At 33.6% G+C, this 25,924-nt stretch overlaps 1 protein-coding gene across 1 annotated transcript in view; it reads right to left on the bottom strand.

Moving 5' to 3' along the window:
- The window catches only part of LOC143062578 (chitin synthase chs-2-like), a 51,851-nt gene extending 32,366 nt beyond the window's left edge, over window positions 1-19,485 (bottom strand). Inside the window, exons 1-7 of the mRNA XM_076234240.1 lie at window positions 19,452-19,485; window positions 18,481-18,925; window positions 13,641-14,596; window positions 11,568-11,646; window positions 10,036-10,098; window positions 9,567-9,658; window positions 3,514-3,716 (exon numbers count right to left, since the gene is read on the bottom strand). Of these exons, the coding sequence (XP_076090355.1) occupies window positions 3,514-3,716; window positions 9,567-9,658; window positions 10,036-10,098; window positions 11,568-11,646; window positions 13,641-14,596; window positions 18,481-18,925; window positions 19,452-19,462 (1,849 nt within the window). The 5' untranslated portion in view covers window positions 19,463-19,485. The remainder of the gene's footprint in view (window positions 1-3,513; window positions 3,717-9,566; window positions 9,659-10,035; window positions 10,099-11,567; window positions 11,647-13,640; window positions 14,597-18,480; window positions 18,926-19,451) is intronic.
- Window positions 19,486-25,924: the final 6,439 nt, after the last annotated feature.

Below are 25,924 nucleotides of genomic sequence, written 5' to 3' on the forward strand. Positions count from 1 at the left end.
TGAAATACTAAGGCTGTTCTACCTCAGGCATAGATTAACTTAGCTGTATTTGGCAAAACCTTTTGGAATTTTTGTCCTCAATGCTCTTCAACTTCGTACTTTATTTGGCCTTTTTAACGTTTTTGGATTCGAGCGTCACTACTGAGTCTTTTGTAGACGAAACGCGCGTCTGGCGTATATACTAAATTTAGTCCTGGTATCTATGAAGAGTTTATTTACAACCACTGGGTCGATGCCACTGCTGGTGGATATTTATTTCCCCGAGGGTATCACAAGCCCAGTAGTCAGCACTTTTTTGTGCTGACATGAATTGTCATTGATATGGTTATATTTATAAATTTACTGTTTACAAATTTTTGAATTTTTTGAAATACTAAGGCTGTTCTACCTCAGGCATAGATTACCTTAGCTGTATTTGGCAACACTTTTAGGAATTTTGGTCCTCAATGCTCTTCAACTTCGTTCTTTATTTGGCCTTTTTAACTTTTTTGGATTCGAGCGTTACTGATGAGACTTTTGTAGACGAAACGCGCGTCTGGCGTATATACTAAATTTAGTCCTTGTATCTATGATGAGTTTATTTACATATCAATGTTGTGTTTCTGTTGTGTCCTAGTTCTCTTATATTTGATGCGTTTCCCTCAGTTTTAGTTTGTAACCCGGGTTTGTTTTTTCTCATATAGGAAAAATACTGCCCTTTAAGTGATGTTTCTTTATTTATATTACTATTAGTTTTTATTTGGAGATATCCATTTTAATTGGCTCTGTAAATTTTGTATTCTTATCTTATATTGTTTGCTAATATGGTGCTTTGTCTATATGCCTTTGTGCTTACATATTTATTTTTTTTTTATAGTGATTAAGATTAAAACACACAATGTTGACTACAGTACCCCAGTTTTCACCTAGTATGTCTTTTTGTTTTTGTTCACACATCGGTGTCAGAAAGAGACCAAAAGTTATCATCGCACTTTCCTTATTTCCCTCTCTTTTATCTATTTTTAATTATTTTAACTCGATTTTTTGACTCAATCATATCAGCATTATTGTCAATACTTAAATTCACGCCTCAAAAGTAATGATACCTTTAATATCGAGTGTTTAGATATAAAAGAGTATACATAAATTGAAAACTATCATGTAATTCAAACAGTACATTATTGACCGAAAGACATCTAACATAGACAAAACACATATACATTCGAGACAGTTAATAAATAAATATCTTGGAATAATTTATCTATATCTAACACTCGATATTAAACAGGCGCGTAGCAACCCGTACGCAAAAACGCAGTTGCGTACACATCGAAAATTTCACAAAAATAAAAATATGGTAAATCTAGTAAGAACAAAACTAAAGTAATGAAGTTAATAAAAAAAAAATATACAAATATGTTAATGATCACTTTGTAGCTATATTTCGTTCCAAAAATTAGTCTTCCCTTTTCATTTACGAAACCAGCATTGTAATTATGTTGCTGATGCAAACAATTTAAAATGGCTAAGTCCTCCGGGTGTCAAAACACAATTGTTACGTCTTCTATGCCTCTTTACCCTGACATCTTTTCTGAAGATTCAAAAATAACTGATGAAATAAAATATGACATTCTTAAGAGACCATGGACATCAATTCATTCTTATGAACTTCCTGTGAGGTATGTATAAGTCTTAAACAGTCTAGTCCAACTTAAGTTTAACGGGGGTGGTAAAGGGTCATTTTCGTGCAACTGTATTCACCTTTTTTTCATTTGACGTTCAACATGTTTTCACTTTTTAAATTTTAGTGCAAGACGGGTGCCTTTTTCGTTCAACAAGTAACATGTTCCCAAATTTAAATAAAAGTGCGTATTTTCCATGCTTTCAGTTTTAAAGTTTTGGTTTTCCGTAATCCTAATTTGAATTAAAAAAAACTTTTTTTCGCGAAGTCCCAACCCCACCCTTTACTACCATTTTTAACCTTTACTAACTAGCAAATTTTTAGAATTTTATTTAATATTGTTGAAGAAGAAAAAATGATTTGATTTTGTTATGCATTACCTACGATAATAGATGGGCATTGTGCTTTCTTGTCTGTGCATCTGTCTGTCCGTCCGATGTATGCCGGTCTCGATGGCAACGGCAGAACAGTCTTTTAGTACCATGAGAAGAGTGAAGACCTACTTGAGAAATACATGTACAATGAAAACGAATCGTTTATCTGGACTCGGTCTTTTGAACATATACCGAGAGAAAAAATTAAAGCAGACACGGTTTTGGACATCTTTAGTAGAAAAAAAGAAAGGAAATGGGCATTGATTTTTCAGAATTAACTTTGAGAGAAAAAAAGAAAAGCTAAAAAACACTGCTTGATCACTCATAAAATAAAACATAAAGATATATGTGATTCGAATTTTTATTTATGTATTTTCTCAATAAAAAAAAATACCATTTAAGTTGCACAGTGTTGGCTTAGAAATTAGTTTGTTTTCTAATGTAAAGTGGGTTCAGCATGATTAGGTAACAAATAAAATATCATAATACCTAATCAAGCCATTTTAACCAACTACACATAAGGGAAAAAAAACCAAATTGTTAAGCCAACAGTACGGGTTTCTTTGTTTTTCTCTGATTATTTATTTCAAAGGTTGACCTGTTTTTTCTAAAAGTAAGATTTCTATGAGGTCATTTTCAGTCCTCGGAAATTGCGAAAATGCAGGATTTTGCACCATTTACCCCAGAGCTTCTTGAGAGGCCCCCAGACCCCCTGTCGTAAGACTTCCCTTCTCCGGCATTGCGTACACATCAAAATTGCCTAGCTACGCCCCTGTTAAAGGTATCATTACTTCACAGGCGTGAATTGAAATAATGACAATAATGCTGATATGATTGAGTCAAAACATCGAGTTAAAAAATCGAAAATATGGAAAAGAGAGGGAAATAAGGAAAGGGTGATGATAGCGTTTGATCTTTATCATTTTTATTCCCCACCTATGATAGTAAAGGGGCATTATGTTTTCTGGTTTGTGCGTCCGTTCGTCCGTCCGTTCGTCCGTCTGTCCTCATTCAGGTTTTTGGTCAAGGTGGTTTTTGATGAAGTTGAAGTTCAATAAACTTGAAACTTAGTACAAAGGTTCCCTATAATATGATCTTTCTAATTTAAATGCCATTTTTTTTTACCCCCATTTCACAGTCCACTGAACATAGAAAATGATAGTGTGTGTGGGGAATCCGTATACAATTGATACATTCTTGTTGATATTTGAAAAAAAAGTATTGCCTGCTAATTTATTGAATTATTATTATTGGTATCAGTAATCAATCCGACTTCATCTGATGTGGATAATTCAGAGATAGAGGACGAAGACTGCTTTAGGATTTTTTGTTTGTTTTAAACAAATTATGATTTCGGAATGACTAATTATCACAATGTTAAAATATTTTTTTAAAACTATTTCGATTTAAGCAGGTTACCGGATAAGAAATTTGTGATTTGATCGGGTTTAAAAGCTCGACATAGTATATCAGCATTACCTTCAAGGTCGTATTTCCCACTTAAGTCAGTTAAATCCTCATCTTTGATACTATAAATTTCATACTTTCTGTTATCCGGCAAATATACAGTCTTCATTGATTGCAGTGGTATATTTGTTTCATTACTAATATTTATCTGGTTACCAGCTTCCTCTTGAATTTTTTCCAGAAATGCATCCACATCGAGATGATGTCTGTCTAATCTGTTAAAAGAAGACACACATGTTCAATTTATTTTTGATTTTCTTCTAAAACAAACCAAGATAAATGATTTTGGGAAACATATGGAATATCTCTTAATGAATGATATAGCATATTTACCTGACGATATCTATAATTTCTTTTATTTGTTTTGAAATGTTTAAAAAAAAAAATTGTTATCTGTCAGTTTTCATACCGTGTTTATACGTAAAAAATAAGCAAGGTCAAATCTGCCTTCATCATCACTAACTTTCTTTGAGCGATGAGACAAACTGCTTTAAATCACAGATCACAGGCACTCGTTACAGAATAAAACTTTCCTTTGTTATACCTTAATTTACCATTTAGGTATATGGGGGAAATATTCTGAAACAAGTGACTATGTCACAGAAAAAGCGTCTTCCCAGTATTCATGAAATTGCTCTCTATTAAAGCCATATCCTGGAAATTATTAAAATAAAAACCCACTTTTTTCCTACTTTTAATTTGAGGTACAATATGTCGGTGAAAAACATTAATTGTGCTGTCAAGAATACACTGTTTCAAGTTGTAATATGCATCAAAAACTGTCCAACAACATTCGTCATTTTACTCGTAAAGGCATTTGTTTCTAAGATCGGTATGGTGTATACCATTATGCCAGAACTCAAATGAAGCAGAAAGCTGATGTAACTTATCTTCTTTACTCGACCCCTTAAGACAAATACATGAAAGAAGTATAATAACGCCTAACACAAACACAAAACAGTATACCATAGCCACCATTTTATTCCAGAAGCTTCTAACTGATGCCGATTGCTAGAGTGTAAAATTGTAATTGGGACCTACCCAAAACAATTAGAACTTTTCTGAAAAAGACTATAAATGAAAACAGAACTATATCATCTTCCTATAATGATTGAATGTTAGGAAAATTGACCAGAGTTATCTTACTTTAATCACAGAGAGGGGAAAGCAAACAATTTTTAATTTAAGCCTAATTAACATTAAAACAATTTTCCATTAACAATTAAAGTTATCTTATTGAAATATAAGGACTTTGTTAGCTAAATCTATTAATTTTATTAGATATTATGATTTTTTATGACAATAGAGAAACATGCTAAATGATAGGAACAACCTAATGTTGAATTATTTTTTTATTTTTTTGGAGGGTGGGTCGTAATCTTTTATTGAATATGAAACACGGTAAACAAAGACAGGAATGTTGTTTTGAAAATGAATAAAGCCATATCCAACACAGTAGCAAAAAATAATTGCCCTTTTTCAAATTTCAAATACTATCAATTGGAGGTTATACTACATGTGTTGTTGTCTTAAATATGCGTTGATTATATTGTTGGCTAGTCTTAAAAATTTACTGACATCATTCATAAGCTTGCTTTGAATTTTGTTAGACTTTCATACAAGTATGTTCATTCCACCATGTTCTACATAAAACAATGCCTGTACCAAGTCAGGAATATGACAGTTACTATCCATTCGTTTGATGTGGTTTGATCTTTTGATTTGATTATAGACTTTCCGTTTTGAATTTTCCTCTGTGTTTGGTATTCTTTTTATTTTAATTTTTGATTAAAACATATTGGTTATGTTTGAATGCCATATTTTGTTTTACAAAAAAACAATCGGATTGCATATTAGAATCAACCTCTTCTTGCCAACTTGCTCCATTATTCATATGAGACAGACTTCATACAGCAGTAATAAAAAAAACTACGGTTATCCTTCAACATAATTTAAGGTTCTATAGATGATGTCCTCTCACCATATAATTCAAATTAAAGTGATTACTGCATGCATTCATCCAATCGAACTTGAAATACAGGCTACAGTAGATACAGTTAGGTCTGCCTCATATCTGGACTAATATTTAGAAAATGACAATGTTTTCGTTCGTCCGTCTGTCCTGCTTCATGTTAACGTTTGTGGTTGATTTACAAGGAATAATATGATTTCAGCTGGTGTACTTTCCATTTCAATTTAGCAACATACAAGCATTACCTTCATATAAGGTATATATCTTCCAGTTGATACAACATTTCAGGACTGCGTTTCCTTTCGTCGTTTCTTTTTGGATAGTTACTACTTACAAGAAGACCATTAAACCGAAAATTCGAAGTGATAAAATTGAAGTCATTCCTTTGTAAGATTTGTGGATGCCATTATGAGTTTCCTGATCATTATGGAATATCTGTGTCGAAGATGACCATCAGTATGTTACAATTGTCGGAGCATCTTAGATCACTCCAAGTATTTGGTTATGTTTGTATTGATCAGTCTGAATATTTCTGTGTAGCATATTGTTTACTTGTTCATCTTTGCGTCACCTTTCGTTTTTTTCCATGGCTTTGTCAGTTTCTCTTGACTAATGAATTGTTTATATCTAATTGGTATCTCCTCCTCTAGTTATCTAATCAGGAAAGTGTCTGTTGTATATGTTCTAGCAAACATTGGGTAGGGATTTGTCTTGTTCACTTGTTGATGTAAAGTAGAGTCTTGTTTAGACGAAACGCACGTATGGTGTATTAAATTATAAGCCTTGTACCTTTGATAACAATTAGCATGTCGAAATGTCCTATTGTAATGTTATTTGTGTATTTCTCTGTCCGTAATGTTCTTGCATTTATTTGTACTGTAGTCATGCCATGTAATATTTTCATTTTAGTGTTCATCAAGTTAAAACCCGAAACCAAAATAAATGAAATTTTCGAACACTGTTGATAGGTATTTCAGATCATGCAGTTGGCAAGACCGTAGTCTATTTGATTCTTCTATTTCGTATCATATACTGAAATTTATGATGTGATATATAATTACGACATTTTAAATTGGTATTAGGTCACGGATGGCTTAAAAGGTCATAACGGACGCCTATTCCTCTATGGATTTAGAGATCATTGAATTCCAATATGTATACAAACATCCGAATTTTTCAACCAAAAGTATTCTTTTGTTTGATCTTTAATGTCAAAGTATCTGCTTTTAAAGTTTGGCGTCGAAAGCGGCGGATCTATGACGTATAGGTCGTAAAAGATACGAAAAACAGGTTAAACGACTCGAGATGTTATTTCATTTTAAAAGCATGCGGCATGCCTTGTGTAGCATGTGAAGAAGGACGAAATTGTAAACATTTCATAGGTTTACAAAAATATTATCTTTGGCTTCAACTTTGTACTTATTTGGCTTTATAAATAATTGATATGAGCGTCATTGATGAGTCTTATGTAGACGAAACGCGTCTGGCGTACTAAATTTTAATCCTGGTACCTTTGATAAATATTTACACCACTGGGTCGATGCCACTGCTGGTGGACGTTTCGTCCCCGAGGGTATCACCAGCCCAGTAGTCAACACTTCGGTGTTGACATGAATATCAATAATGTGGTCATTTTTATGAATTTCCTGTATACAAAACCTTGAAATTTTCGAAAACCTAAGGATTTTCTTATCCCAGGCATAGATTACCTTAGCCGTATTTGGCACATTTTTTTGAAATTATGGATCATCAATGCTCTTCAAATTTGTACTTGTTTGACTTTATAAATATTTTGATATAAGCGTCAATGGTGCGTCTTATGTAGACGAAACGCGCGTCTGGCGTACTAAATTATAATCCTGGTACCTTTTATAGCTTCACTATTTATCTTTAACTGAACAATAAACTAACCGATTCTTTTAAAGTATTTTAAATAAACAAGGTCGTTAATTTTCTCTTTTTTATTGTTTTACACCAATTGTTTCATTTTTTATGTCATTTTGTTTCTGGTGTAAAATTCTTATTTTTGTACTATTCTAACGGAACCATTTTTTTCTGCACCAGCTACAATTTCGACAATAATTATCTCTTCGGTCATGCTTGATACCAAATTATTTGAAAATCCAAAGCTTATTAAAATCTTATTGTTAAATTATCCTAAAAGTTTGTAAAGGAGTAGGTCCGGTAAGGACCGATTTTGGCCTCAAATTTCAGGTTCATCTGACGAAAGATTTTGTCCACTTTTTAAACACTTAAATGTCTATTTCTTTTGAATCAATTAGTTTATGTGAAAAATTTTAACTGATTATGTCATTAAAAACGATCCGATTCAAGCTCAAATATGAAAAATCTACCAAATATGCCGAAAAATGTCACTTTTAAGATGGTTTTTGTCAAAAATGAAAGTGGCCGCATCCGTGTTCATCCTCAACCTTTATATATGTTATGTATTATCATAAAATACAACTTACATTTCAATATTAAGGATGAACACGAATGCGGCCACTTTCGTTTTACACGAAAACCTTCTAAAATTTAACTAAAATGCTAGAATTGTGAATATTTCAGTAATTAAGCATGACTAAATGGTGCTAGTACCCGATATATGTGCATTGTATTGTCAAAAACAGCCCATATTTATTTAGCAGAAGCATTCTACTGTCCAATAAATAACTAAAAGTTTACATTTTAACAATTTTGTAAAACTGCTATATTTTGGGGCCAAAAAGGTGTCTTACTGGACCTACTCCTTTAACATTGTAATAAGGTCTTAGTATATTGTTTTATATGTACTAATATTGATTTTTTTATTGAACCATACCTAATAGTTATCAAAAGTACCAGGATTATAATTTTATACACCAGACGCGCGTTTCGTCTACATAAGACTCATCAGTGACGCTCAGATCAAAATAGTTAAAAAAAAAAAGCCAAATAAATACAAAGTTGAAGAGCATTGAGGACCCAACATTCCAAAAAGTTGTGCCAAATACGACTAAGGTAATCTACTCCTGGGGTAAGAAAATCCTTAGTTTTTCGAAAAATTCAAAGTTTTGTAAACAGAAAATTTATAAAAATGACCATATAATTGATATTCATGTCAACACCGAAGTGCTAACTATTGGGTTGGTGATACCCTCGGGGACGAAACGTCCACCAGCAGTGGCATCGACCCAGTGGTGTAAATAGTTAACAAAAGTACCAGGATTCTAATTGTATACGCCAGACGCACGTTTCGTCTACATAAGACTCATCAGTGACGCTCAGATCAAAATAGATATGAATATTGTTATCCACTTTGTACACGTACGGTCCTACATCATGTCGGTATTTATATTTAGGCATTACACATGGTCATTATTTTATCAAACTTTTATCAAGGTGTAACACTAAATCCATTGGATGCGTGCTGATTGGTTAGATAATTGTGTCTTACCTTTTTCGTTAGTTGATTTTTTGGTGCTTTGAGTCGATCTGATGAGTTAAGCCATTTTCAATTTTAGGGGGGGGACCTTCTTAAAAATGTTGTCCATCATATTTTTTTCGTTAATTGTTTTGTACATGGATCAGGCGAGTAGTTTTCATTAATTTGTTCGTATCAGGCATTCATAGCTTACTATTCGATATTGGTTTTGCTCATTATTGAAGGCTGTACGGTAAAGTATTTAAAATACCTTGTTCGACTGAAGGCTTCATCTCACCAGCACGCCATTCTGAGAAATCTGCACATGCCGAAGTTACGAAAGGAACATCTTGTTTGTACTGACATTTAGGAATGATGACAAATCAATCTCTCTTTCAAAATAAATCTCTCTTTCAAAATCAGGTAAGGACCGCAAGGTTAAAATAAATGGTACAAATCTAATGTTTATCACATCTTTAAAATGCATATCCTCATTTTTTCTGCAATCTGTTATACAAATTTGCGGGAATTTGTACACTCCTGAATGATGTTAGCAAATCTAAAACGGGGAAAATCAAATCATTTTAATTTTTGTATGATGAGTTACAAAAGTCCAAAAGAATGAAAACCAAATGGTTAAAATACTTTAAAAATCGTCACATTTCTGATTCACTAATTTGATAAACTGACCTGAATATTGATACTAAAAGTTGTACCATCTCGTGCATTTCTTCATGCCACATAGTGGCAGCTGCGTATATCTTTGGTTTATGTTGTTCGTTCTGTAAGTGAATTCTTTAAACTATAATTATGTATCATGATATGTGTTACATATATTTGGTTGCATAATTCAATGTTTTACCGTTGTTCTCCGATGTCAAGATTCAGTTCACACACATGCAACATGAGCATCCTGTTAATTCAGAAAAAAAACTTACTACTTAATTTTATTTTGAAAGGTTTTCCTGAACTCTGGCTAAAAAGTGTGCAAGAAGTGAGAGTAACAACATTTAAAAAAAACACACACACACACAACGAATTTTACCAATTCATTGATAAAGACCAAGTTTAAATCTATTTTCAGATACATCTATTCATCATGAATTGCCCTGAAATATGTGTTAGGTAGAGTATAAACTGTATTTTATCTAATACTTACATGTTCTGTAGTAGTAGTAGAAGAGATGTTTTTACCTTTTTCACTCTGGATATAGTTATCTTCCTGAAAAAGGATAATGTTGTTTTTTTTAAATATTTGTGTTGCAAGTGATTCCGTATGTTCAAAATAACGTCCAAACAATTCCTACACCATTCGTTAGCATCATTAATTAAGTGCTTAGAAATGCTTTCAGGAAAGTTTATAATCCCTAGCCAAAAAAAACCCTACCAGACAATGGGTCGGAAAGTTGGTGTCGCCAATGCGTATTTTACAGAATTTTGCTTTATTTCCATTTTTCAGACGACATTTTCAGCTTTGACGAATGTTTTCCTCGGAATTTCTTTTCTATCCCGCTGTAGTATTATGCAATAGCTATTCCTCCTGGACATAACAGGAAGTGATTTGTTAGAATATCTATCAACAGGATTATTCTTTTAAAATTGCTGATTAAAAAAACAACGTTAATATGAGTAAGAAATCTGTACACTAAAGTAAGTAGTTTGTAAATCTTTGATTTTCTATTCGAGTCTGTTTTCAAATAAAAAAAGTTAAAAACAATAACTTTGAAAAAATTACTAATCGCTCAAGTAGTTTTTCAAACGCATTTGTAGGATGACGAATTACAGGAATGGGAATTGGCCGTTTCAGAATCTAAAGCATCGTGGGTAATTTCATTGTTCGTATCCCAAAGTGAAAATAACGTTACGTCATTGGTTGAATTTCCATTGTTTATAACGTTTTAAACCAATCAAAACGCTTTGGTGTACGCTTTTGAAAATATTACCCAGGATGCATTAGATTCTGAAACGGCTTGACACTATAAACGAGGATAGACATATCCACAAAAGTCTCTACATATTGAACAGTTGACTTTCTGATCATATTATTAGCCTCGACATTTTTATTTTTTATAACGCATCGATAAACGGACTCAAATATATAAAAAGTTATTCATGCAACGGACTATTTTAATCAATATGCATATCCATGAAAACTGCACATGCTAAATAAAGCCGTAATAATATCAATTTGAATATTACCCTTGTTAGTTCTGTCCGATTTTTCGATTCCCATAGTATTTTAAAAGAAAACTGGTAGGGCGAAGCCTTTGTCTTCGAATTGTTCTTACAAAATCCACGATTACGAAACAGCCCTTTAGTTATTTCTGTAAAGTGCCCGAATTGTATTTTAAGTGACAAACATAAACCTGTATTAATATGCCATATGTAATGTCAAACTGAAATAAATCATTGAAATTGTAATAGAATACGTTTTGCAACTGATCTTCAAACGTTTCTTTGATAAATGTAGATTGACGGACCCATATCACTCAGACCAACAGACTATCCCCCCCCCCCCCCCCCCAATAAAACTTAACAATTGAAAAAAACAGATATACCAAAATGACGCCCTTGAAAGAGACGTTAGAGTATTCAATGACTGACTTAATTTGACATCGAGTGAGTTATCGAAATCTGATTGCTTTAGCACAATTAGCATCTTATCATTACACATTCGTAAAATATACATACTTTTGTATTGTACTTTCTTCTGTTTAATATTACTGACTTGTCGATGTAAATTCCACAATAAAATGGAAACATAAACAATCTGCAAGAAACAACATTTACGTTAATCAGTCGGTTTCTTCGCCGCAATTATATTTGTCTACTTATGTTTATGTGTATTCTATTGTTCTTAAACAGTTTTAAACGTTTATTTTATTTTCTTAATTTGTTATTACAATTTGTTTGATGGCATATTTTTAACTGTTGAACTGGCTGTTAACAATTTATCACGTTTACGACAAAACGAGAAAGTCCCGCACCCGGAGGCTGCCAAATGATAAAACACGTAATAAAGATGATTTACAACGTCAGTACCTAGAATCTATACTTCAAGACCATCGTGTATTATTTGTGAAATTGATACGGAATATCTATCAACAAGATCTTGGTACCTTCCGATGAACTTTTTTGGAAAAAAAGACGAGTATTTCTTTGACATATCCCTGGTTCATCAACTTTCTACTCTGGTAACGTTTTATAAAGTCTTAGTTGCAACAGTTACTGTAAGCTCTTTTAAAAATACCGAATAATAACGCATACGCATGTGAAATTGGCATATTGCAACTAAGGTGGGGGATAACCGCGCGTGTTCAATGTTTAAGCCTAAAAATGAGGAGGAAGCCGTGTCTGTTATTTCTTTAATTTCTGGCTTTGGGGGATATATTAATGGAACCCAATCTGAAAAGTTTGGATAGTTAATGGAAAGACCATCATCAATATATCTGAATGTGAAACCAAATGCCCTGTTATCTTTGGTCTTCTTGTTTTTGACAAGCGTCTAAGGGAACTCACACTCATGTGAAAATAAAAAGAGGTCAACAAGGAGAGGCGCACAGTTCGTTCCAATAGAAATGTCTACAATTTGTTGAAAAAGTCTCCATATTCAACAAATATGTTGTTTATAAGACTCCAGCATACTGATCCCTTATGCCTCTATGTTGTATGTTTTACCTTTCTGTTCACTAATAACAAAATATGTCGTATGGTATCCCAAAGTAATAAGTTATAGCGTATGCTACCATTTTTATGTTATAAAGCTTTGTGGATTATTTCTTTTAGACGATTTTTCAATTTCTCATGGGGAATGGGAGTATACATGGTTAAAAAATCAAAGTTTTGATAGAATTTATTTCAGAAAAAGATCGAGGTTGAAAATTATCCAGAAGATTTTGAGAGTTTTTTTAGAATCCACATATTGTTAATCCCACTACGCGAGTAAACAGTTTCATAGTATTTTCGAGGACCCTCTTTCATTGTGGACAGAATGTTTGTCAATCTAATGGACAAATCATTAGTTGAACATGAACCACAAAATAAGCATGTATAAATTGAAAACTATATTAAAGCAGGTTTCTTAACACTATTTTACCAATATTGTAGTTTCAAGGGAGACAGATTTATATAAGTTTTTCTTGTTTCCTGTTGTATATTTGTCATTTGTGCTCTTTTCAAAAATATACAAATTGTTTAAACGAAGCCCTGCAATGAATATAAATATGAGAAGATGATGAAACATGATTACCAATAAGACAAAGATTGCCGTACGGCCTTCAAACATCAACAAAACCCATACCATGTAGACAGACAATGATTATCCTTTTAGAAGTATGATTTGTTAATTATTTTGGTTTTTTATTGGCAATTTTTATAGACTTGAGACGAATAATGGCTTAACGTATTTTATAGACATCGACTATTATTAAAGATGGTTTGCTGCGCTCTAAATGTCTTTTAGGGTAGAATGCGTTATACATTTTTTTTTATCTTTTTTTTTGTTCAATATTTTGAAACACAAACTGACATAATTATACTCTGAATATTACATATACTGTTAATATTCCATTTTAATCTTGTTCGTTTTTATTTTATTTTTGGTATTATATGTTGTTTGCCTTGTCGTCTTTTTGAATGCCTCTGTTGTGAGGTTTTTTTTTTTTTTTGTAACAAAATTGTTTTGAATGACCTCCTAGTTATCTTCTTCCTGTATTCACGCAGTTCTATTTTGACAATTATACGAAGTATGATAAAGGTAATTACCTGCTAGTTTGGCTTTGTGGTACACCATTTGTATAAAATACGAATCTACAAAGGCATGCAAAAGACAAAATAGCCATGGTAAAAGAAACAGGTATTTGCCACCACTCATTTCCTATATCTGAAATCGAGTTGATTTGCCATTGCGAAAAGAATATATCACATGACTGGAACTTAAGTGTCTGTGGAATTTCCATTAATTTTATCAAAGCAACTAAGTTAATAACAGGAACTAAAAATATTATCGCAAATCCAAAAACTACTATCTGACAGCAAATAGCACAGGCAGTCTTAGCTGTTTTGTAAAATACTAAACTTGAAAATATATTGATGGTTGCAACAACAAATGGAACATAATTTGCACACGTTTCATCATTGCCTAATTCTAAATCGATATTTGGTTTTCTGTAGTTAGATTCTCCACTGCCAAATAACGCGTTTAGTCCTTGTTGAGCGTGGACAGTAACCAAAAGACAGATAATTAGCACACCAATTTTAGCAAGAAATGAAAAACATGTGACCGTCATCCGATTGTGATCGATAAGTTGTGTTTCCCCTGGTAGATGCTTCGTAAAATTTTGGTAGTACCGAATTCCAATGAATAACATTGCTATACTGAATATTGCAACTGTGATGTCAAACCCGATATAAAAAATGACGAATATAATACTCAAAATGCAAAATATGACGCCAGCCGATGAATAAATGCAATTCATTTTTGTATTTTTCAGGAACTTCGTGCATTTCTTCAACTTTCCGTCCGATTTTACTCTATTTTGTTCAGACGACGAGTTTTGACAACAGCTTTGACAAACTGTGTCGAGCCAGTCGAGTAAACATAATGGCAAACCTACAACCAGGTAAACAACAGATGCAGTTGCAGGATCAAACGCAGGTAGGACTACAAATACCATCAAAAATACTCCTATTGTATCCAGGACTTCGGATGCTAGAAAAAGCTAAAATAAAGTTATATAGATAAATAGATATGGTATGAGTGTCAATAATGCAACTCTCTATCCAAGTCACAATGTATAAAAAGTCACAAAGTAAAGTTTATAAGTAATTATTATACCATATTGCTGTTATTATTGTTAGTTCAAATTCGTTTATCTGAATTAAATATATATTGATATGTGTGCAAAACAAAATACTGATTTTTCATTTTGGATATTTTTTTTCTTTCTTACCAAGAAATCAATGTTGTATTTCGTATTTTGAGCAGTATGAATAACACTGCTATACTGAATGTTGCAACTGTGATGTCAAACCCGATATAAAAAATGACGAATATAATACTCAAAATGCAAAATATGACGCCAGCTTAATATTAAATAATTTACTGAATTTTATCTTGCCAAACCCGACCATTTCGGTTACTTTTCTAATGATTTATAAATCAATCAATTCCGTTCTTTTCTACTTACGATTATTTTGGTTTTCTTTTCCTGATCTGTTTCCACCTGAAATGTTTAAATTTACGTTAATTGACCATTACTTCAATCTGGTCCATGATAAATAGTTATCAAAGGTACCAGGCTTCTTATATAGATTAATACGCCAGACGCGCGTTTCGTCTACATAAGACTCATCAGAGACTATCAGGTCAAAATAGTAATAAAGTCAAACAAGTATTTAAGTTGAAGAGCCTTGAGGACTCAAAAGTCCAAAATTTTGTGCCAAATACGACTAAGGTAATCTATGCCTGAGATAAGAAAATCTTAGTATTGCAAACAGCTAATTTATAAAAACGACAATGTAATTGATATTCATGTGAACACCGAAGTGCTGACTACTGGGCTTGTGATACTCTCGGGGACGAAACGTCCATCAGCAGTTTCATCGACCCAGTGGTGAAAATAGTTTATATCAAAGTTACCATACGCAGGCGCGGATCCAGAGAGGGGGGGGGGGGGTTCCGGGGGTTGGAACCCCCCTTTTTTTTGGACGATCAATGCATTTGAATGAGGACATGTAATTGGACCCCCCCCCCCCCTTTGTCCTGGGTTAGGAACCCCCCCTTTTTTAAATGACTGGATCCGCCCCTGATACGCGCGTTTCGTCTACGTAATATCAGCGTCGCACATCAGCGTATAGCACTGATGTACGCCGGGCGTGTTAAAAAACATGTACGCTGTCAATACGCTAGAAGTTTTGAACGCATTCAATCATATATGTATCGTGTGCACAACGAGCTTTAAGCGTGTTAATGGCGTACGAGAAGCGTATATTAGCGTTTATCGGGCTTTCGGGTAACGTATGTTGGCGTTTGTCTGGCGTTTGTCTAACGTAGTTGACTATGCACGCTACGAAGGAAAAACGTCCCTTAAACGTATTTGAGACGCGTCCCGGTCGTATCTGGGACGATAATCCGTGCTTTCGGCGTGTCTGGGACGTGTAATTATGGGGTAATTGTTACAAACACGCTCCACATACGTAAGTAATAGTCGAACGATCTTGAGGTGTATACAGGTGTTTCAAACTTATCTGTAGCGTTTTCAACGCGCTTGTAGCGTATATATTACGTGCGTGTAGCGAACAGGCATACGCTTGACAAACGCTAGCTAGATGAAAATTGTTATGCGTTCACCAAGCGTAATACCTTTGCTTTTGACGTAGTTAACACTTATGCAACGCGCGTTTAACAATTACTTAGCGGTACACACTATACTTATATATAACAATAAATATATAAAACACAATTTATAATTGCCGATCGCCCACAAGACTAGAAGGACACCGGATTTTATTATAATCTATCATAACAAACATAATATTTTATGCAATAATATATATATACATATAAACAATGCTTTCAATACGAAATGAAAACATTAACTCCGTCATAAACGAACCCGCCGGCCAGGAAAAACCAACAACCAAGTTACCTTAGTCGATATCGAAACCTGTGTCTAAACCCTAATGCTCGGAAGATCGTCTCGAGAGGTGTACTTGGACAATACTGAAAGTTAGCTTATGTTTACACAAACAAAATATCATCAAAATGTGTAATAGCAAACAAAAATACCAATATATAGTACAAAAACAAGAAAAAAAATCAAACAATTATGAACCAACATTAAATCTGAACTTGACCAGTTCGAAGTTGGCGAGAGAATGGTCTGATAGGGAAATTAACCCGCGAAAAATGACCATTCACGTGATACTACAATTAATATCACGTGTCCATACATATATTGAAAGAACCGTTAGTACAATAATTTTCCTCTATACTTCGAAACGCGGAAAATTATAATTCCTCATGCGTGCACCTAACGTATGCGGACTTGAAAATTTTCTCTGTATATCTGGTGCACGTCGGTCTGTAGGCAAATGTGTGACGCCGGCATTAGACTCATTAGGCAGCAACCATTTGATTTTCGGGGGGGGGGGGGGGGGGGGGGCTATGGTTTGTTTCCATTTTTTGGAGAAAAAAATAATTTGTTTTGGATTCTGAGAAAAAAAAATTGTTTGTTTCACCCTCAGCTGCCACTATATGTAATGCTAAAATTGAAAGAAAAAAAATGTTTTCGACTTGTCGCGAAAAAAATAGATTGTTTTTCGCCACAGTCATAAAAAAAAATTTGTCTAGAAAAAAAAAAGGACGCTTCAGCTCCGTATTACAGATCTAGTAGGCTGAGCCAGGGGCGTAGCTACCTAAGGCTCGACTAGGCACGTGCCTATACATAATTTGCCGATTATACCCCTTTTGGAAAATAAAATAAAATAAAATAAATAAACATTTTAATTCTAATCCGTATTATTGCCAAATTAGAGAACTTGACTCCAGAAATAGCAGACAAAATTTACAACTTGTACCGTTCGGATTTAGGTGAAAAACAATTTGAAGATGAGATAGCATGCTGGAAAGCCCGTTGGCGTATTGAAGACAACAGAACATATAGACTTTATGGTGTCCTTAACGTAACAAACGCCGATCTGTACCCTTCAGTGTATAAGATTATTTGGATTTTATTGACAATGCCTGTTTCATCGGCAACTAGTGAAAGATCCTTCAGCGCGATGAGACGCGTCAAATCCTACCTGAGATCGACAATGGGAGACGAGCGACTTTCAAATCTATCTCTTCTTCATATCCACCGACACCTCAATGTTGATGTTGATGCGAGTATAACTGATTTTATCGGCAGAACAAAACCGTCGACTTGACTTTGAGTAAATGTATCATTGTCTTTATGTATGAAACTGTATCTGAAAGTTATTCATAAAAGTTCAGAAATATTTTTGCCCAAATTTGAGTTAAAAGATTCGTTCAAAAAAGTTGAAAATCTTTTCCTTTGACCCTCTGTTTGCCTTAATCTAAAACTAATATGATCTAGGGCATATTGTAAATATTTGGGGTTTTTTTCAGATTTTTGTTTGTACTACGTTAATTCAGGTGTTAATGTAATATTATTCTTAATTCTTCGAACTTTTCTTCATGAATATTATCATGATAAAAACCAGTAAATATGATATTTTTGTACACAAAATTATGCAACTAAAATGCTGAAAACCGTTTTCTGTAAGGGCCTGAACCCCCTACTATGGCTCCGCCCTGGACCTGCAGGGGGCCTTGAACGGCCCACAGACCCCCTGCCGATTTGTGCCTACAGTTGATCTGGAACCTAGCTACGCCCCCTGTCTACCTTCTACGTCATTCGAAAGCCTATTAATAGAGGAACAAAAGGTATATAGTCAATATGGTCCGAAAAGCCTGTTAGAGGAGTTACGGACGACATAAAAAATATAAGACTGAATGACATCTTCTTGCACACCTCGACCATTTTGATTACTTATGAAATGATTAATAAATTAATAAATCCAGTTATTTTCTACTTACAACATTTTTAGGTCGCCATGAGTTTTGTTGTTCTTCCTTTTTAGATTTGTTTTCTTCTCCATTTTGCTTGCACATTTTTCGCGCAGATGAAAACATTCCAAAGATATACGGAATAATGATGACTAAAAATAACGCCCAAATCCATTCTTCGTCAACATATTTTGATCTGTTCATACAATCTAATACATCTACATTCTCACACTGATCATCTCTAAATTCTAATAAATGTCCCATTGTTCCAAGCCGAGATGTAATGTTACCTGCAGGTGGTTGCAGATGCCAAATCATGATATGTAAAGTTATTCGGGACAAGATTCCGCTAACCAAAATAATCACAAAGAGAAAAGCGGCAAATGTCAATTTTAAGAAGCCTTCTAGTTTTTCGCAAATACCTGTTTTCCATTTGTCTAAATTTCCTTCTTCATAAACATCCCATGCGTTTTCCCTAAAAAAACGAAGGATGGATATTTATGTTGGTACACCTGATCTTGTCTGAATTATTACCCTTGAATGTCGATTTTTTAATACATATATTTGTGTTATTTCGCTGATACTTCAGTAGATAGACAGAATATGTAAAAACCAAAAATGATCAACAAAATAAAGTTTACTTATAAGTCACAATAAACCGTAATCCAATGTAGGATTCCAAACATTTTTTGACGGAGTAGATGAGCATCACAATTTTCTTGGGTAAAAGTAACGTTCATAACTTGTCCATTAAGTTACTTTCTAATCATGTGTTACAAAGTTCTACTTGTGTCTTTTTTTCTAGCTTTAAATTCAATTTTTTCATGATTTCACTATTTAACCAATCAATTCAAAGAGAAACAGATTAATAGGTGATCGGATCCCAACCATTTTGAATTAACTTATTTTGACAACAATAGAAGGTTGAAATCTTTTTCATAATTACTAGCTTCTAACGTTTTATCAGAAATCCACAAATCTATAAAACAAATAATTCTCACCATTCATCCATTTCATTACTTCTATTTTCTTCTACCTGTAAAATTAAGGTAACAGTACTTTACCGATGTTTAAATCCTTTTTATCGATTAAGAAGTCAAATTAAGATAACGGACACAACTGCACCTACAAGAAAAGCCTCTTTAGCTATGCTATATTCATCACTAGCAATGTAAAAAGTAAAATCACAAAAATATTGATCTTCAAGGAAAACTAAAACAAAAAGTCCCTAATTAAATGGCAAAATCATCAAACGAATAAATAACAACTGTCATATTTCTGACCTGGAACAGACATTTTCTTGTGTAGAAAATGGTGGATTAACCCTAGTTTTATAGCTAGCTAAACCTCTCACTTGTATGACAGTTAAATCAACACCCAGTCAAAATATCACTATTTTGAGTAAATTCACAGATTATACGCTTTTCTGGTATGTAAAAGTATAAGAAAGGAAAACATGTCGTGATAGTGACCGTAACATTTATGTCGTGTTCGTTTCAGTCGTTTTTTCGTTATAACTCTATAGGAGCATTTTTTTGTGTAAGGAGAACATCTCTGCTAATGAAGTCAGTATAGTGTGAACATGCACGATCGACACTTTTGAACCGAGGTATGCAAAAGTCATACGATGGAAAGATGAAATGCTATTGCTGAGGAATGGAAAACTGACAATTTTGACAGTTGAAATCCTAAAATATGTCATAGATTCTGGTCTGAAGTTGTGCATCATCTGTGACAATATCGTGGAAAAGATTAAGATATGAAGCAGCTTCTGTTTTCGATAGTATTCATATTCGTTATGTCACAGTCACTGTGTTATATAAAATGCAAGCACGCAATATATATAATCAATAAATGTATCTATGTTTTGGCTTTCTCGGGGGCTACTCACTTTATTAAAAATCTACCCAATCTAAACAATAATTTTAAACATTATTCTAAAAATAACCTATTAACTATAGGATGCGGTGGATATCTGCAACATTGTTTCGGCTGCGGTGGATACCAGCAACGGGTTTTTCGGCTGCGGTGGATACCAGCAGCGGGGTTTCGGCTGCGGTGGATACCAGCAGCGGGGTATCGGCTGCGGTGGATACCAGCAGCACGATATGCAAAATAATCCCATGCTTACTTATAAAATAATAATTGGAACTGATAATTAAGAATATTTATTATACTGATGTATAATTGACTTGGGTGTAAAAAATAATTTTCCCGAAATTAACATTAAAATATCAACCAAACTCAAAAGATGTTTTGATGATATGATATGTATACTCACGGGTGGCATTCGGTTTAACGAGAGAATTGGTCGTGAAAGAATATCTAACGGTGGTCAAGTATTGCGAGACGATCGTGAAAGCTCTGGTATCGGCTCGTGAAAGATATTTAATGTAAATTCTAGTTCAGATTCTGTGAAAAAATTGCTGAATTTTCAAAACTCGAAATCCGAACAAAAAAATATGTCTGTCAAAATGGTCCAACTTCCTTAACATTACTGTGCAATAAGATAAAGAAAATATGCAGTACTTTATGAAAAAAACACAAAAGGCGCAATGCATGTCTATGGAATCGATTAAAGAAAACTCGTTATTTGTACCTATAATGGTCGTATTTGAATATATCATGATATTTGTTAAATTTGATCTTTGATGTATCTGACAGTACAGTAAAATAAAAGTATGTTCTTTTCTCAAAACTGTTAATTTGTTTATGAAAACCTTGAATTTTGTTGAATTTTCATCAAACTTGATCGTGAAAGATCAGGAAACGCATTATTTTGATAGTGAAAGATAACGCGTGACCAGACTTAATACTAGTAATCAGAAACCAATATTACTTTTTCCACTTGATATAGTTGCAACTGGTTGAAGCCTGTAACTATTTTGATAAGAAGGAACATTAAAGCTATTATTTTATTTTCAAATTCAACACTTTACCTTGAAAGTTAAAAAAAAAAAAACCACTCGAAAGTTAAAACAAAAAAACACAACTAAAAACGTGTCTAAATCATTGTAAAAAAATCAGCTCTGAGAATCGGTCTAGTACAATTCAGACAGACCGCCGCTATTTAGCCAATAATATGGGTATGAAACGTTTAAACCACATTGATAACCATCAACCAAAAACTTATAGCAAAAACAGCATCTTTTATGAACAATTTGAGAGAGCGAACGATAACCAAAATTTTATGCACCAGTACTTTCTTAAAGTTCTATGTATCTTTATATACAACGTAGCAGATGTAGATTGATTTTTAATGAGGTAACTATATACTGCAGACTAAAGAATACCAGAAAGTATATTTGCTGAACGTCTGTAATATCAAAGGTTTTACTAGAAGTGTCAAATACGCTTAAAAGATTGTCAATGGTTCATAAAAAGAGGTCGTCAGATGAACCATGTCATACAGATCTCTACAAACATCCCGTACACCAAAAAAAAGTGGTTTATTTAATTCGAATTTGTGACAAAATCTTGTTTGTTAACATTTTTATGTCATTGAAATGTCGAGAAGCAATCTGCCTTTTGTTGTTTTGTAAAAACTATTGACTTTTGAAACTGGATTTTTCTCACATACTGATCATAATGTTGAACCATTTTGTGACAGACAGTTTTATTTTGTTGTAAATTTGTCTGTGTAATTAATTAAATAAGTTTATAAAGTGACCTTTCGTATGTCTTCTCGATTAAATTTCCTTCACGATCCGGTACCAGAGCTTTCACGTTCGTCTCACAATACTTGACCACCGTTAGATATTCTTTCACGATCATTTCTCTCGTTAAACCGAATGACACCCGTGATACTGGACAATTTAGTATTACGGTCATGATTGAAATCTTCAAGTGTAAAATTGAGAATGGAAATGGGGAATATGTTAAAAAAAAACCAGCCTGACTAAAGAGCAAAAAACAGCCGAAGGCCACCGATGAGTCTTCATCACAGCAAGACTCTGAAATCCTGCATCCGAAGGCGTCCTTAAGCTTAACAATAGTGTGTACTAGTTCAGTGATAATGAACGTCATACTTAACTCCGAAATATATAAATAAACTAAAACTAAACATCGTAGAAAACTAACAAAGGGCCAGAGACCCCTGACTTGGGACAGGCACAATAATGCGTCGGGGTAAAACATGTTTTGTGAGATCTTAAACCTTCCCCTTTACCTCTAGCCAGTGTAGAAAAGAAAAACACTCAGCAATACGAACTTAGTTTGAAAGAAGTCCGATTCTGATTCAGAAAAAAGTAACAAAAGAAACTAGTAAGCAGAATGCCAATGATACATCAATTAACAAAGAACTACAAACAGTAGCCAGCTCCAAACCTCAATTAAACTGATTGAAAGATTATGTGTTCATCATAAGAGTATCAAGAACAATCCCTCCCGTTCGTGGTTTAGTATCATACCATAATAACATATATGAGATGAACATAACCCGAATAATTCTTACCACTGGTTGTACTATAAATGTGTTTATTTCAGATGCAAAGACCTATAAGTGAATCAATATTTAAGGCAAAATATGCCATCTTTAATGTCCTGACAACAGTATCGTAACTATATTCCTACTTTATAAGTCTGTTTAAATGTTTGGTTAGCTTTTAGGGTGAATGCCTACATTTTTATTCTTTGTAAAGAATAATACCATAAATGATTTGATGTGAAAAACTTGAACGTATAAGATGTCTCCATGTTGATTTATATTAACGAATGTTATCCAGTGGCGTAGCTTGCATGTATGCTCAGATGCTCAAGCATCCACATCATTTTGACCCCAAAAAAATAGCAACAGTTTAACTCGGAAGTGTCCAAATGTAACAAGGCTGATAATATGGGGATAACGTCCAGTCATTTTCGTAGCAGCATGCCCGGTCTTTCATTTAGGATAATTTAGTTTATGTAAACAAGATAGTTGAATCGCAATATAGTGTTTCAAGTTAGCTTTTATTCGTAAAAAAAGTCACCGGCTAAGGCAAGCGGAGAGGACTGATACGCAGACCCGTGGACATGTTTCATCTGAAATTGAACCTAGTGGAGTGATGGCTTCTCATTTGACTATAGCAACTAACAACTAAAACACCATATCCTGATGTCGTTTCTTGCGATATGGTCAACGACGTGATAAAAAAAATCAATTTGTAATAGATCGTGATAAGTCCTAGGCTTATGAATTCCCGTTTCAATCTGGGTTCAAATACTAATTTTATTTTCAATCAGTAAAGAACAACGATCCAATGTTCCCCGCCATGCACAATTACATGTCATATTTTATCTATCAAAGGGCAAGGAACAAGAGAATCACTTTTTTTCTTTATCTTTTTTTATTTTCAATATCTTAAGAGAAATAAATGCATCACAGGAAATGAAATGGGATTTTCATTACAATTTATATTTCAAAGGGTTAACTGGTTAAAAATATTTGAGTACGACTTATTTTCCAAATTGTCAAAGACATTGCTTATGATATGAGTTTCACTTAATCTGACAAGAATTGTACACATGGGAGTGCTACAATGTAACAAGACCGGATGATCGGATGCCCGGTATTTTTATGTCTCCTGCAACGCGTTTAGCTCAGTAATCAAAAATCAAAAACCCAAGGTTGTAGACTCAAATTCCTGGAAAGAGATAGCGCTTCACTTCCTATATTCCGAAGTTCCTAAATTATACAGAAGTGCCGCTGTAATGGGGTCCGTTTTTGATATGTCAAATATGAGATTGGGTGGGAAACTTATCATCAAATGTTTATGAATTGAATGATGGTAGTTTCCGAGGAAACAATAAAATTTGGTTAACAATAAAAATATATGAACTGGTGCCCGTGGGTATTTTGAATTTAAACAAAAATCTAACTAGTGTTGGATTCTGGGGGAGTAGATGTGCTTAAATAAAAAATAATTTTCTGCATAAAAAGGTCCAAAATATTTTTTCGCCTCGCTCCGCTCGGCGAAACATCCACATCATTTCAACCCTGGCTACGCCACTGTTATCATTAGTTTTGTTTAAAGTAAGTTCAACGGGATTAATCGCTTTTATTTAGTGTACATAGTGAAATCGTCATTACTGAGAGCCATATATCATTCAATTTCTAAAAGTATTATTTTTTTTAATCAGATCTTGTTTCGTTGGTCTTTGCTGATTTTAGTCATAAATTGTAACTCATTACAATACAGAAACAGTTATGCAATAAGTGGTACACAGTTAGTCCCCATTTGAATTCCGATAACTTGACGAAGTGCGTTAAATTTATAGTATGTTTGAACCGAACCTTACATTTGATTCAACTTGACATTTACAATGCGCAACGAATGCCGTACTAAATAACGCTAAAATTCTTTCCAATATTTAATAATTAATAATAATTGCTATCTTTATCAATCAGACTGAAAGCATTTAAAAAAAGAGTGAATCATTCTTAGAACTGTTACGGAATTTGATACACATTTCTCAGTTAATTATCATTTTCACGCAAGAACACTTAGAGATAATAAAAAAAAAAAAACCCTTATTTGATGAATGAGGAATGAATGCTAGAGTCCTTTTTTCATCTGCGAGTTATCTTTCAAATAAAACATATAAATATTATTTGAATTTGAACCTTGCTTTAAATCATGTCGATAAACAGAAGTCTCATTGAAGTTTCGCAATGTAACGTGCGTTGTGTTTAAATGTTTTAGTTTGGTTTGTGTTGTGTGCCAACTTTTCGACAGTTATAAAACAAAATAACTAAAATGTGTTTCAAATTATATGGGGATTTATTTGAATATGCACAAGATATAAAACTAAAACGTCATGAAATTACGTAAAATTTAATGTTATTCCGGAAAAAATAATATTGCAGTAGTTGTTCCAAACAAAATAAAGAGTATAGCATATGTGTACCAACAGGAACAAATAGTATGGCATTGTTTACATAAAAAAGTTTCAAAGGGAACCCCTGTTATGTGGAACGAACACACGTTGACAATGCCCGTGCCTTGTATAATGAACGCTGCTCGGCTCGAAGACAATCAACTTGAAACGTCAATAAGAAAAGGCAACTCGGGTCGTCATACAGAATTATCATGGTAGGTAATCTCTAATGGATTTGAAGACAAAAATTAAGCTGGGGCGGCAAAAGAGACACTTGGTTCGTATGGCCTTCAGTCATGAGCAAAACGAATAAGGTACGGTATAGTAACCTTTAAAAGCATAATCTAGTACAAAGCCAAATTATAGGTGTCTGTATTGGTACGTCGAATTACCAATACTAGCTTTTATATGAATATATATATTAGGTGCCTCTAGCCTTTGTTTGTCTTGAATGTTTTGTTTTTTAAAACTTTGGTTATTTATATGTTTTGGAGTTTGGTGTGACTTTCATTTTCGATAACTAGTACACATTTTTATTTTGTCGCCAGCTGAACCTGTCTCTCGCTGTGTTAAAAACCCTCTTGGCATTGGGCTGTTTTCTGCTTTTTAGTCGGGTGGT

This window comes from Mytilus galloprovincialis, chromosome 2 (assembly GCF_965363235.1).
Source record: "Mytilus galloprovincialis chromosome 2, xbMytGall1.hap1.1, whole genome shotgun sequence".
Taxonomy (NCBI): domain Eukaryota; kingdom Metazoa; phylum Mollusca; class Bivalvia; order Mytilida; family Mytilidae; genus Mytilus; species Mytilus galloprovincialis.